At 42.0% G+C, this 13,955-nt stretch overlaps 1 protein-coding gene across 3 annotated transcripts in view; it reads left to right on the top strand.

The window, feature by feature from the left end:
* LOC131234446 (transcription factor E2FA-like) overlaps positions 1–13,955 on the top strand; it is a 29,191-nt gene that overhangs the window by 5,723 nt on the left and 9,513 nt on the right. For all 3 annotated transcript variants that reach the window (XM_058231335.1, XM_058231336.1, XM_058231334.1), the window contains exons 2-6: positions 6,297–6,486; positions 7,375–7,434; positions 7,977–8,062; positions 8,249–8,337; positions 8,455–8,509. In XM_058231335.1, the coding sequence (XP_058087318.1) occupies positions 6,297–6,486; positions 7,375–7,434; positions 7,977–8,062; positions 8,249–8,337; positions 8,455–8,509 (480 nt within the window). The remainder of the gene's footprint in view (positions 1–6,296; positions 6,487–7,374; positions 7,435–7,976; positions 8,063–8,248; positions 8,338–8,454; positions 8,510–13,955) is intronic.

Genomic DNA, 13,955 nt, shown 5'->3' with positions numbered 1-13,955 from the left:
TGTGGAGTGATGGGGTTCCTTTGTCTGCACGTCACCTCTTACTACCTGTCCCTGGCTCTCTGTCAATGACATGATCCACTGTAATAGTCAAAACATGTAGACCTTCAAGTAGATTTGAAAATGAGTTACCTTGAATCTAATGGGGTATGAGAAACATTAAAAGGCTCCAAAGAAAAGCATGATTACAAGAAAATTTTTGGAAGAAAGGCAGCAGGACAGCAACAGAGTGGTTACATACTTGTCAGAAAAGTAGTGGCTGGCAAGAAAGTTTTCCCTTCAAAATACAGTCCTTATTGTGTGCCCAAGAAGATCTCATTCCTGAGAACTTCTTCATGAGCTACCTTCTATAGTCCATACACAAAATGACATTGACTTGATTCGGGAACTCGTTTACGAAGCTGCATATTGCATGAGTCTGTTAGAGCACGGTGAGCTTCGGCAATAAATTCATTATTTGGTGCCCAAAGGATTTATCCAAGAAATGATTGCATGGTGCCAACTCATTAAATTGGAGAAAGATGGATGATGTTGGACATGTGCAAATAGCATAGTGATAAAATACAATCCACTATCGCTTCCTTATTCCTCGATTGAGTCACATGTTGGGTTGCGAGCAGGAGCTTAAATCTTGTCTAAGACCGACCTAATAAGTGGCTATTACCAACTCAAGATCTGACTAATTGGCCAATGGAAGACCACATTCAAGGTCAAAGATGGGCTTTACGAGAGGCTTGTGATGCCTACCTTTTAGTCATCATTTAGAACTTCTATAAAGACCTAGGTATTGTGCTCTTTAATTGGTTAAAATTCATTATCGCTTATTTGGACGAGGCTTGTCAGTAACTGTAGTATGACAGAACACCTGAACATCTTTATCAGGTGGTCTTAGTTTTATAATTTAAAAACTTCATGTCAGCTTTAAGAAGTTTGCCTTCGTGAAAAACCATTCATTTCTTGATTTCCTTTTTTTATTTTTTTAAATTTTAAAAAAGCTTGTTTCTTGATTTCGTTGTTTCTACTTGTGGAGTAAAAGTGAATCAAGATAAGTCAAAGCATATGTTGATTACCTGATGGCTGATTCCTAAAACAGTGAGGTATGAAGTTCCCTTGGACTAGGTTTTCTAATGCCGAAATCATCTAAGATTACAAAACCATTTTTGTTCCGATGTTAGTATGTATTAGTGTTTTAAATAGCGGTAGCGTGTTGCATAGCGTTCAACCCTCCGTAGCGTGTAGTGAAATAGCGTAGCGTAAGCTACACAATACTTCTATTTTTTAATATATATATATATATATATATATATATATATATATATATGAGATAAATATTAAATAGTAAGAAGTTGATGGATAAGGTCTTATTATTTTTAAGTTAATAAATGTCTCGTGTACAATTTTTTAAGGGCCCGAATTAGGCGGGACTCGGATTGTGAAGTGTAGCACACAAGTGTCAAAGTTTTTTGGGCCCCACCGTGATAAATGTGTTATATCCACACCGTCCATCCATTTTGCCAAATAATTTTAGGGCATGAGCCTGAAAATGAGGCAAATCCAAAGCTCAGGTGGACCGCACCATAAGAAACAACAATAATTAAACATCCACCATTAAAAATTTATTGGGGGGCTACAAAAGTATTAGATCAAGCTGACATGTGTGTTTTCCCTTCATCCATGTCAGTGTGACCTAATTAACAGGTTAGATGGAAAATAAACATTACAGGGAACCGTGTAACAAAATAGTGCAAGTGCACTGTTCAACGTGCACCGCAGAACACAAAAATAAAATAAAATAATAAGTGCGTGGCTGTCAGTCTATTCCATTTTTGATGCCGGAAATGAAAAAGGAGGGGGAAACCGAAAGAAAAGAGAGAGAGAGAGAGAGAGAGAGAGAGAGAGAGAGAGAGAGAGAGAGAGAGAGAGAGAAGAAGAAGAAGAAGAAGAAGAAGAAGAAGAAGAAGAATCCATGGCTGCGACCGCAACCGCAGAAGTCCGAGAAGAAGAAGAAGGGGAAGAAGAAGAAGAGGAAGAAGGAGAAGAAGAAAAAAAGAAAAAAAAAAAAAAGGAAGGAGCGTACCTATTTTTGTCTCACGATGAGATTGAATCGCTGAAAACTGTAAATATTGAAGCTCCACAGTGATCGGTTTGCCTCTGGAAGTAGTTTTTCCAACTCACGATTGAAAAGTGGGGAGGAGCAACGTCAACAGCGTTGGTTTGCGCCTGGCAGCTGACTTTCGACCACAACATTGAAGGGTGGGGAGAGAATCAACGTCGGCAGCGTCGGATCTGCTCTGTGAGAAGATTTTGGGTCTCCAAATGCAAGAGTGGGGAGAGCAGCTGTGTCGGCTGCTGCGGTTTGGGGGTGGAAGCGCTTTAGAATTAGGTTTTTTAACTTTAGTTTGCTTGTGGTGTGAGTTCACCACTGTTTCCTGCACTGGAAAAACAAAAAAAAAATAATACAAAACAGGTAGCGTACGCTACCTGCGCTACACGCTACATACCCGTAGCGTACGCAACGACCCCTGTAGCGCACGCTATAGGGGAAAAACGCTATTTCTGACGCTACGTAGCGAAATCGCTACGCTACGCTACAAACGCTATTTGATACCCTGGTATGTATAAAGGTTGGACTAATCATGTGGATTTGATAGAGGTGAATGCTGGCAAAGCAAAGGATGTCCGAGGTTCTAGTTTCTTCTATCCAGATTTGGTCATTCTTTGGGGTGGATTACGATCTATCTCATATGCAATAGGTATTGTCGTAAGCAATCCCAATCGCCTTCTATAGTGAGAAGAACGAGGCAAGAAAGTGGTATTAAACCTATGGCATTGAACATTATGTAAAGTTTCAGTCTCAAGCTTTGGGGGGCCACCTGTTTAATGGAGAGTTTGTTTTGTCCTTTGACCGTGGGACTCCTCGAAGTTTAGAACTTAGCTCAACCCTCATTATGCTAACTAGAATGCTTTTCTACAAGAGTATGCTTTGTACCCAAACACAAATATGAACTATGAAGTGCAGAACAAGGTTGTCATTGCCTTAAACTGACTTTACCCCTATTTGAGATGCTTTTTCATTGAAGTGATTGGTTCTGTTAAGTACCCATAGACAAGTATGAACTATGAAGTGCAGGACCAGGTTGTCATTGCTCTATTAGGAGATGCTTTTTTGTTGAAGTGATTGGATCTGATAAGTTGAAAGAACTGTACAGGAGGATTGACACTTTATGAAAATTTTGTACAAGTGTTGATTCACTTTACCTGATGGATTCTTATTTTATGGTCCATATATGCATATCCATTATCCAATGGATTGCTTGAAGAACAATCATGTGATAATTGCATTCTGGAAGGTTTGAACATTTGGATGTGGCAAGATGATTGCTGTGGTGGAAGATAGGGCATTCTTTTGCCAAAATTGCGTCTGCTGTGGCAAGGTTTGTAAAAGGATGTCAAATTTGCCAATTTGTAAGGGGCAATTGACAAAATAGAAATTTGAAAACTGTATTTGAAACTACATTTTTTTTTTTTTTGAAAGGTAACACTGCCAGGGATTGACACACATTACACTTTCTCTAGGTCCATAATAACTCCATGCAGAACTGGATCTAGCTCCATATGAATCAGACCTGAACCAGTTGGTCTTCAAGAACACCACAGCACAGAGGAGAGCATGAAGGAGAAATGATGTGCACATAAGTGTCTCAGATCTGAATCCCAATTCCAATAAGCCACACTCACATGAAAAGAACCAATAATCATGAGTTCATAACTATGGGTCAGGCTGCCTACACAAGAGCCCACTACCTTGAAGCTAGTCTTGGCGAACCCCCTCTTTCAATGCAATGAAGATACTCATTTAATTATTCAATCAAATTTCTCATCGAAATAATCCATACTTATGGCCCTTGGGCCCTTACATAAATCTCTACACTTCTCAAAGTTTCCTACTTTCAATCAAAGAAACCAAATCTAAATCCTTATTAGCTGCATCATTAAAGAAAATGCCATAAAGTAATCCTATTGGTCAGGAAAAAGACGTTTCCTTAGCCATACAAAATAAAACTTACACAGACTCCAAAATGTATTGACTTTTCTAAGAATCAGCAAATATGAAGTCCAAAAGACTCTTAACTCCTATCATTCAATGGAACATCCTATTATGTGCAACCTTATGAATGTCTTGGGCTGCACTGTTGAAATTAATATACTGATCTAGTTAAAATTCTTAGGGAAATGATTCCATAGTGTTGAGCCGTGTGGGTCCCACTGAGTACGCATTCCCTCCGTCCATCATGTGCACCCCTAATCTTATTGGTGGAGACCAAAAATCAGGCTGATCCAAAACTCAGGTGGGCTGTTCCGTAGGGAACAATGTGAAATCATGTGGAAAATCTCTGAATTCGCATGTTGTGGCCCACTTGAGTTTTAGAAATTGCCTGATTTCTAGGGTGTCCCTTCATCATGGTGGGGTGTTTCTGATGAATGGATTGGATGGCATATGTAGACTGTAGTGGGCTGCACACAATCTGGATGGTCTTAATGGTTTGGCGTCACCTCCCAACTGTTTCTTGTTATTTGGGCGACCTGAATTTTGTATTGGCCTGGTTTTTGTGTTTCGGGTGAAACATGGGAGGAGGGCAGACCTGATAGATGGAGTTGATGTCATGTGCATGTCACGGTGGTCCCCCATGTTGCTCGATACAATGTAAGTTATAGCAATGTCACCGCTATGGGATCATTCTCCATCTATATATGTAATGCTATGGTGAAAATGTTTTTGCCATTGTTACAGTTTGAAATATGGGCTCGATGTGTTTTTTGCATGACATCCAATTGTCCATTAGGTTTGGCCTCCAGGAAAATGGGATGTCCCAAAAAATAAGCCAATGAAGATGATGTGTAGGCCCCACCATGAAGGTGAGATTGGTGGGACCCCTTGATGGTGAGATCAGTGTTTTAAATAACTATGCTATGTAGAGTGTAGCTTACGCTACGTAGTGTAGCGTAGCCTTAACGCTATGTAGCTCATGAAAATAGCTTAAGTTGCATGTAGCCTACGCTACATCATAATTTGCATACGCTACACGCTATGTAGCTCACATAATGTTTTCAATGATTCGTTACATTTTTCCATTTCCAATAAAAATTAGTTAACCTTTTTAATGCTTTCAGTAAAATAATCTAAATAACAATATTAAATCAGTTTCATTGCTCTTTCTTTACCTTTATACTTAATCATTTCCCTTTCTTATTACTTTAGGTTGCATTTTATTGCACCTAATATCCTGAAATTTAACAAAATTTCATTATTAATTAGTCTAATCCGGTATAGAATATCATGACATTGGTGCAACCGGGCACCTTGATTAAAAATCCAGAAGTAGTGTGTAGCTTACGCTATACGCTATGTAGCTTATGCCTCACGCTTTAAAGGGGTGAACGCCATGCTACACGCTATTCGCTATTTAAAACATTGGGTGAGATTAGGCTGATCTCTTGAGATTCGTGTCATCATGATGGGGTACACTTGAGCATGAGTTGGATGACATTTAATCAACAAATTTGGGGTATTAACCATGGCCCATCTAATGATGATGTGTGGCTTGGATGCATAAGCAACATGCCACTCCTAGCATCAACTACAAATTAGGTAGCATTAAAGTATTGACTTTATATTTGGTTGACAATAGACTCAAAGGTAATAATTGAAGCAATGTCGTTGTTGTTTGATTTTCAAATAAAAGAAAAAGAAAAAGAAGGATGGGTAAATTTTGTGGCATGTAAAAAGTATAGACTTCGGAAATCCTGTTTCCTTTTTTAATTTTTATTTTAAAGTTAAAAGCATTTTGTTACTCTCTCTCTCTCTCTCTCTCTCTCTCTCTCTAAAAGAAGAAGAAGAAGCCATCCATGCATCTCATGGGCTGGATACTCTGCACTTGCATGGTGTTCCATTGCGTGAATTCTGGCCTAGCTTAGTAGTGGTTTCCCCTATGTCATCTTGTCTATTCCCAATATTTGTTATATTTACAATTGATATTATCTTTCAGAGGTTGACATTTGATGGTCGCTTTTCAGAAAAAAAGCATATTTGATGTCCATTGTTTCTAATATTTTCTGCTACAATACAAGCTAAAATAAGCGTAAACTATTTGCATACCTTTTTTCAAATTTATATTACATTTCCAATAATTTTAATATGGAAATGGAACCTAGATGAACATACTTTTCCAAATGTGTTTCCAGATAAATTACTTTTTATGGATTGCAATTTCCTAGAAGTTGGTGCTCCATTTTTGCAGTTGAAGCGGAAGTCTGAAACAGAAGACTATGAAATTGCTTCTAATGAGTGGACAGCCAGTCCTGGATATGCTGAAGTGGTTAATAGCCCCGTCCGTACGCCTGTGTCTGGAAAAGGGGGTAGGATTTATAGCAAGTCAAAGGTTTCTAAGTACTCTAAATCTGGACCGCAAACTCCTATTGCAAATGCTGGTGAGTATCTCCTACTTTAATTATATTATTCTTTTGTATGCCATTGTTTACATATTCCAGAATAAATTGCAAGAAGAGCATATTTTCATAGCCATCTCCAGTTAGTACGCTCCAGTCCCATCCAGTGGGGAGATTCTGATGAAGTGGAACAGAAAGATGTTTGTGAAGGTTTTAAGGATCCTCTCTAGTTCCTCTTCAAGAAAGTAGGGTGCAGCTTGGGTTGGTTTGAGGGTTAATCCGAAAACATCCTGAGCTCAAGAGGGCCCGACCCGCAACCCAACCTGACCCAAATTCCAACCTCAGGTGCCCAACCCAAACCCAACCCAACCCAACCCAAAGTCCTCCATGGTCGACCCAATCCGACCCAAATGCATGTGATTTTTCCCAACCTGACCCAATTTGACCCAAATTTGCTCAACCCGAACCCAACGGAAGGCATTTTCAACCTGAACCTAACCTGAGGACCTTGAGAACCCAACCCAACCTGACCCAAACTTGGGTTGGGTGACATGAACCCAAGTTGCAGCCCTATCAAGAAGGCTCTTTGTCTAGGGTCACATATCAGTGTTATTACTTGTGCACCAAATTTTATTTTTGAACCCAAGTTTTGTTTATCAATGTTTGAAGAGAGGCTGATGACCTTACTCATTTGGCAAGAAGGCTTTGGTAGGTATTGTCTTGAAATCCATTGTATCTCCCTTGATGTTCTTCTTGTTTCTGGAGTGAACTTTATTTTGCTTAGCAAGAAAAATAAAATAAGGTTCTGTTCGAGTGATTTGCTGTATTGTGTACTGACTCAAATCCTTTTGACGCCGGCATGACCGGTTTTGTTCTTACAATATAGAAAGAAGCAATTTTAATAACAGATTGATTCTGTACTTTTTTCAGGTTCCCCTTCTAACAACCCTCTCACTCCAGTCGGTACTTGTCGTTATGATAGCTCTCTAGGTAATTGAATTGATGGTTGAATCTGATGCAATTTTGTTGATAAAAACAAATGGACACATCCAAGCTTTTGCTTGCAATCTGATTTACTGAAAAGAATGTAGAGAATTACATGAGGGACCACCTGAAACCCTCAGGCCCTCTACCGTATATGGGGCCTCCTCCGCAATTGGAACTGTTCTTCCTGTGGGCCCTACCATGGATGGTCCGTGATGCCAAAATTCATTCATATCCTTTGGGATCCATCATGGCCTGCAAATGGGTGGCTATTGGCTAATATTTAAAACTAAAAAGGCCAATGTTTTACATTTTGCAAGCCGAAGTATTCAACTCGATGGGCAGCACTGCCGGATGAGATGAATGGTTCTGATCACTGGTCTCATGCACAATTGAGGGGCATGCAATCTGCGGAATCAAGTAGTCCACTGGTTCTTTTAACTGGTTCCTATTCCTCAATCTATGCATAGTCTTTGACTAAAGAATATACGTACAAGTATCACTTGTTTGTGCTACTGACAAAAAAACATTCTGCAACTCTTTTACAGGTCTCTTGACAAAAAAGTTTATCAATTTAATCAAACATGCAGAAGATGGAATACTTGATTTGAACAAAGCTGCCGACACTTTAGAGGTGAACGTTTTATTACTTCACCATCAAATGCCAATCTTTTTCTGGGTTTAGCTTGTAGCTAACTTGGATGGTGCTGTCTCAGACATGATGCTGCATATTCACTTCCAGCTTACCTACACAGCAAAAAGAGGAAGAAGTAGCAGCCTTATCTTGTTCTAACTATTGTAAGGTTTTCTGGTGCTACAGGTACAAAAGAGGCGGATATATGACATAACTAATGTCTTGGAAGGAATTGGACTCATAGAGAAGAAACTTAAGAACAGAATACGCTGGAAGTAAGTAAATCTGAGTTTCTTTTTTTACGTCATTAAAATTTCATTCACTCGCTCTTCTTGGAAATTGTTCCTGGGGTATCTTCAGGCATTGTGTCTTACTTAGGAATTGGCTGACAGGGGGCTTGATGTCTCGAGGCCAGGGGAGGTTGATGATGATGTTTCAGTTTTACAGGTACATGGAAATAAATGTTCGTTCCTTTGTATTCCCACTTATATGTTGTTCTCTTGATGACTGGACTTATGCTTGAGGTTTGCTGATCCCATGTGTGTATAGTCTAGCCCTCTATCCACCTCATGTGTCAATATGGGACGTGTAAAAGATCCAATCTGTCCATAACGTGTGGCCCACTGCATGGATGTCCTGGTCCTAGAATTAGGTTGGTCCATCACAAGGGAAAAAAAAGAGCCAATTCCATGTTTTCCCAGTGAATGATATCTTTAGAGGCCCCCATAATGCAGATCTTCTTCTGTTGAAACTGCATCTGAATCTGTCTCACCACTTCCCTTAGAGTTGCGGGAGACACCTGAAGAATGGACTTCACTCAGCAGGCCCTGATAAGGCACAACCTCCCATTGCTGTTGAAATGGACACCACCCCGGCCTGCAGCTTCAAGATCGCTTCTAAAGAAGGCATCATATAAAGGTTCCATCCAGTAGCAGGATATTGCTGGCCACTGAAACAGCCAGCTTGCCTCTCTGGTTTGGTTCACAGAATCTAGGCCGGTTGCCCACTGAAATCGTATAGGGCGTGTTTGGCCAGGCGAAACCCATGGGATTAGGAGGGATGGGATCAATTTTAAGGTAATGATGGTGATGTCAGTGTTTGTCCGTTGATCCCATGGGTTTGGGATAGCCCATGGGATATACAACAGTGTGTTTGGACCGTCACAAATGGCAAGTCCCATGGGTTTGCATCTCCACTGCTTCTTGTGGTGTGCCCCACTCACTGTTTTATATCTGCCTCAAAACAGGTTCATGGCTGAATGTAGGCCAGTGAAAATGATGGAGGGAGTGGATATCTCATTGATTTCTCGGTGGGTCCCACAACATAGGAAACTCGCATCCCACGTTTGCCGAATCCGTCTCTGAGACGGGCGGTGTTTACGAGGGTGCGGCAGTTGAATTCTATCCCGCCATCTGATGTAGAGCGGGTCGCGGACAGTTTCATGGCCAAGATGGATCAGAAAAGGCCCGGTCGACGACAGAAGTGATCCGGACCATCGGACCTTAGATCGGGCGTATCTCGCAATCCAGAATGAGTTATCTGACATAAAATATATGATTTTGGGGTAGAACGAGCTACTTTAGCCAACCAACCCAGCTACGCTGGGTTGCGCAGCCCGGAATTGCGAAAAACCCCTTGATCGACGGTCGTTTCCCTGTTTTAATTTCGTTTTTACTATAAATAGTAAGTTTTAGTTTGATTATAACTTTTCATCCGTCGGGCTTTAGGAGTTGCGCCCAAAGTGAAAAGAGCTTAGAATAATTAGGAGAATGGTTTAGTGAAGCCAAATAGGACACGTACTATTTTTGGCCGAAAACCTTGCGCACTAGTAGACATCATGACCGTCTATAAATAGTAAGTCGTGAATTCTAGGAGTTTTAGTTGTAGGTTGATTCTGATTTCTTTCCCATTGCTTGGTACCCCTATTTAAAGGGTTGTGAACTCATTTTTACTCATTCATTAATCAATTTCGAATTTATTAGAATTTATTTCTATTTTCTGTTTTCTTTCCTCGTGGATTCGAGAAGTCTCTGTGAGGAGTCCAGAGAAGTTCCGTGGATTCGGAGTAGTTATCCTCTTGAGGAAGACGGTGCTCGACCTCACGTCCTCCCCTGCGTCACATTACATTCTGAGTTGGTCTTAGATTGATTGTTGTTTTCTATTCTTGCAAGGTTGTGGAGACATTTTAAAAAGGTCGGTGGTTCTTGTGGGAGAGATTGGAGGTAACGATTACAATCACCCTCTCTTACAACGAAGGAGCTTTGAAGAGGTAGTGGATCTCTTGGCGGAAAACCTAAGGCAACTCCGTGTTCTTGGTGGCTATCCTCCACCGCCAATTAATCGCCCTGATCGCAGGATAGTACCGACAGTGCATCCAATGGTCATTCCTGAGGAAGGGGGCTCCAGTGAGGAGGAAATCGACGACATAATCTTCCAACACCCCAGACATGGTGGCGATCGAGTAGATCGAACGGATCGAGAATTCAAGATGAGGGTTGATATTCCTAGCTTCAATGGCCAACTACACATTGAAGATTTCCTCGATTGGCTTTTTGAAGTTGAGCGATTTTTCGACTATATGGATGTCCCTGAAGCAAAGAAGGTCAAGCTTGTGGCCTACAAGTTGAAAGGAGGAGCTTCAGCTTGGTGGGAACAACTGCAACTCGCGCGAATCAGGCAGACGAAAGCACCACTTCGCACCTGACAGCGGATGAAGCAGCTACTACGTGCCCGATTCCTCCCTAGCGATTACGATCAAGTATTATTCCAACAATACCAAAATTGTCGACAGGGTAGTTGGTCGTTGAGAGAATACGCAGAAGAATTTTACCGCCTGGCGGCGCGTAACGATTTGGTCGAGACTGAATCGCAGCAAGTCGTCCGATTCAACAGTGGATTGTGTATGGCTATCCAGGATCGGTTCCAGATGCAGTCCGTCTGGACGATGAATGATGCGATCAAGTTGGTTACTTGGGCAAAAGCGCAACTTGAATGTCCTAACACACGGACCTATCCTACTGCAAGGATCCTTGTGGCAGGTCTGCCCCAGGGAACTGCACAGCCTAAGGGGAAAGAGCCCGTAGGAGCACGCACTCAACCTCCTATGTTTGAGAACCGAGATCAGGGAAGCGGGCAAGCTAGACCCTAAAGGGGCGTATCGACTGCTGCTGGTCCAAGTAGAATCCCGAACCCCTATGCTCGGCTAAGGACCGATAACTGCTATCGTTGTGGCCAACCGGGCCACCTATCAAATACTTGTCCCCAGCGAAAAGTGGCAAACCTTGCCATCAATGATGGTAGTGCTGATAACGCTTATGAAGATCCAGATATTGAAGAACAGGAGCATACCACCGAGGATGAGGCAGATGATTCAGGTTGGGTTCAGCAAGATCACGACGAGTCGCTCGTCATGAGGTGACTATTATATGTGCCAAGAAAAGAAGTGCATCCACAACGGCATAACATCTTCCGCACTAGGTGTACGGTGAATCGAAAGGTTTGTGAGGTGATCATTGACAGTGGGAGCAGCGAGAACATCGTCTCCAAGATCATGGTGGAAAAATTGCAATTGAAAACGGAGCGTCATCCCTCTCCATATACAATTGGTTGGATCAAGAAGGTCAGCGAAACAAAGGTAACTGAACGGTGCACCATATCCTTTTCAATTGGCAAACATTATAAGGATGAAGTAGTGCGCGATGTGGTTGACATGGAAGCATGTCACATACTACTCGGTCGGCCCTGACAATCTGACCGTGACGCCACTCATAAAGGGCGAGATAATATATATATCTTCGTTAAAGACGGTTGAAAGACTATATTGGCCCCTATGGATCCAGAGAGACCACCTGAAACTTCTAAAGTGGAGGGCCGTTTTCTCTTAACCATACGGGACTTCGTGGAAGAATCCAAGGAAATATGACAGACTTATGCATTAATTGTAAAAGGGGAAGAACTCGAGCCTACCAACATCCCTGAAAGACCAAGGCCCCTGCTACATGAATTCAAAGAAATCTGGCCCGATGACCTTCCCGATGGGTTACCCCCCATGCGGGATATCCAACACCATATCGACTGTCCCTGGGTCCAGTTTACCTAATCGTCCCCATTATCGAATGAGTCCGAATGAGTGCGAGAACAAGTAGAGGAGTTGATCCGTAAGGGTCTTATTCGAGAGAGCATGAGTCTATGTGCTGTACCAGCTCTATTAACTCCAAAGAAAGATGGGAGTTGGCGCATGTGTGTCGACAACCGAGTCATCAAAAAAATCACCATAAAATACAGGTTTCCGATACCACGGTTGGACGATACGCTGGACATGCTAGAGGGTGCAAAAATATTCTCTAAATTGTACCTAAGGAGCGGCTACCATCAGATTCGAATATGGTCGGGTGATGAGTAGACATTGGCCTTTAAGACCAAGGAAGGATTATACGAATGGATGGTCATGCCCTTCGGTCTTTCGAATGCGCCTAGCACATTTATGAGATTGATGAACCAAGTTCTGAAACCTTTCATTGGGCGGTTCGTTGTGGTTTACTTCGATGATATTTTGATATACAGTCAAGACGAAACCACCCATATGAAACACCTCAAGAAGGTCCTTCAAGTGCTCTCTAAAAATAAACTGTACCTCGATTTAAAAAAGTGCAGCTTCATGACTGATAGCCTATTGTTCCTGGGTTTTGTCGTAACATCCACGGGCATTCGGGTGGATGGGGAAAAGGTAAAGGCAATCAGAGAATGACCGGTTCCTACAAATATTCACGAAGTGCGAAGTTTTCATGGACTAGCGATATTCTATTGTCGGTTCGTGAAAAATTTCAGTACCATTGTGTAACCAATCACAAATTGCATGAAGAAAGGGCAGTTTCAGTGGACTGACGAAGCCGAATGAGCTTTGCCGAAATTAAGCGCAGATTATCTACGACCCCGGTTCTTGTACTTCCCAACTTCGACAAACTGTTTGAAGTCAAATGTGATGCCTCATATGTCGGAATTGGGGGAGTTTTGTCTCAAGAAGGTAGGCCGGTAGCCTTTTACAGCGAGAAACTTAGCGATGCACGCAAGAAGTGGTCTACACATGAGATCGAGTTATACGTGGTGGTCCAGGCACTGCGGCACTGACGACGTTATTTGATTCAAAGGGAATTCATACTTTACACGGACCATCAAGCTCTCAAATTCATTAATAGTCAAGCTAACATTAACCGTGTGCATGCTAGATGGATCTCGTTTTTGCAGGAATTCACGTTCGTACTAAAACATAAGTCAGGGCAACAGAACAAAGTAGCTGATGCACTGAGTCGCCGTGCAACTTTGTTAGTCACTATGAGCAATGAGCTTGTCGGGTTCGAGCGCCTCAAAGACATATATGTTGATAACGACGACTTCAAGGACGCATGGGTTAGATGCCAAGAAGGTCACCCCGGCGACTTACATATGCAAGACGGGTTCCTTTTCAAGGGAAATCGACTGTGCATCCCAAACAGTTTGCTAAAGGAACAGATAATTCAAGAGCTACATGGAGGTGGCCTTAGTGGACACCTTAGGCGAGACAAGACGCGAGCTCTTGTGGAAGAATGGTATTACCACAATTGGTACGTGATGTGAGAAAGGTAGTCCAACATTGTTATATTTGTCAGACCTCTAAGGGGCAATATCATAATACGGGCCTCTACACTCCGTTACCCGTGCCTGACGGCCATTGGGAGGATTTATCTATGGACTTCGTGCTTGGTCTCCCACGAACACAACGTGGCATGGATTCGGTGTTCGTGGTAGTAGATCGTTTCTCCAAGATGGCGTACTTTATTCCATGCAAGAAGACTCTTGATGCAACACATGTGGCGAATCTATTCTTCAGATAAATTGTGCGGCTACACGGGGTTCC

The sequence above is a fragment of the Magnolia sinica genome, chromosome 19, assembly GCF_029962835.1.
Source record: "Magnolia sinica isolate HGM2019 chromosome 19, MsV1, whole genome shotgun sequence".
NCBI lineage: Eukaryota > Viridiplantae > Streptophyta > Magnoliopsida > Magnoliales > Magnoliaceae > Magnolia > Magnolia sinica.
This window is presented reverse-complemented; position numbering and strand designations above follow the sequence as displayed.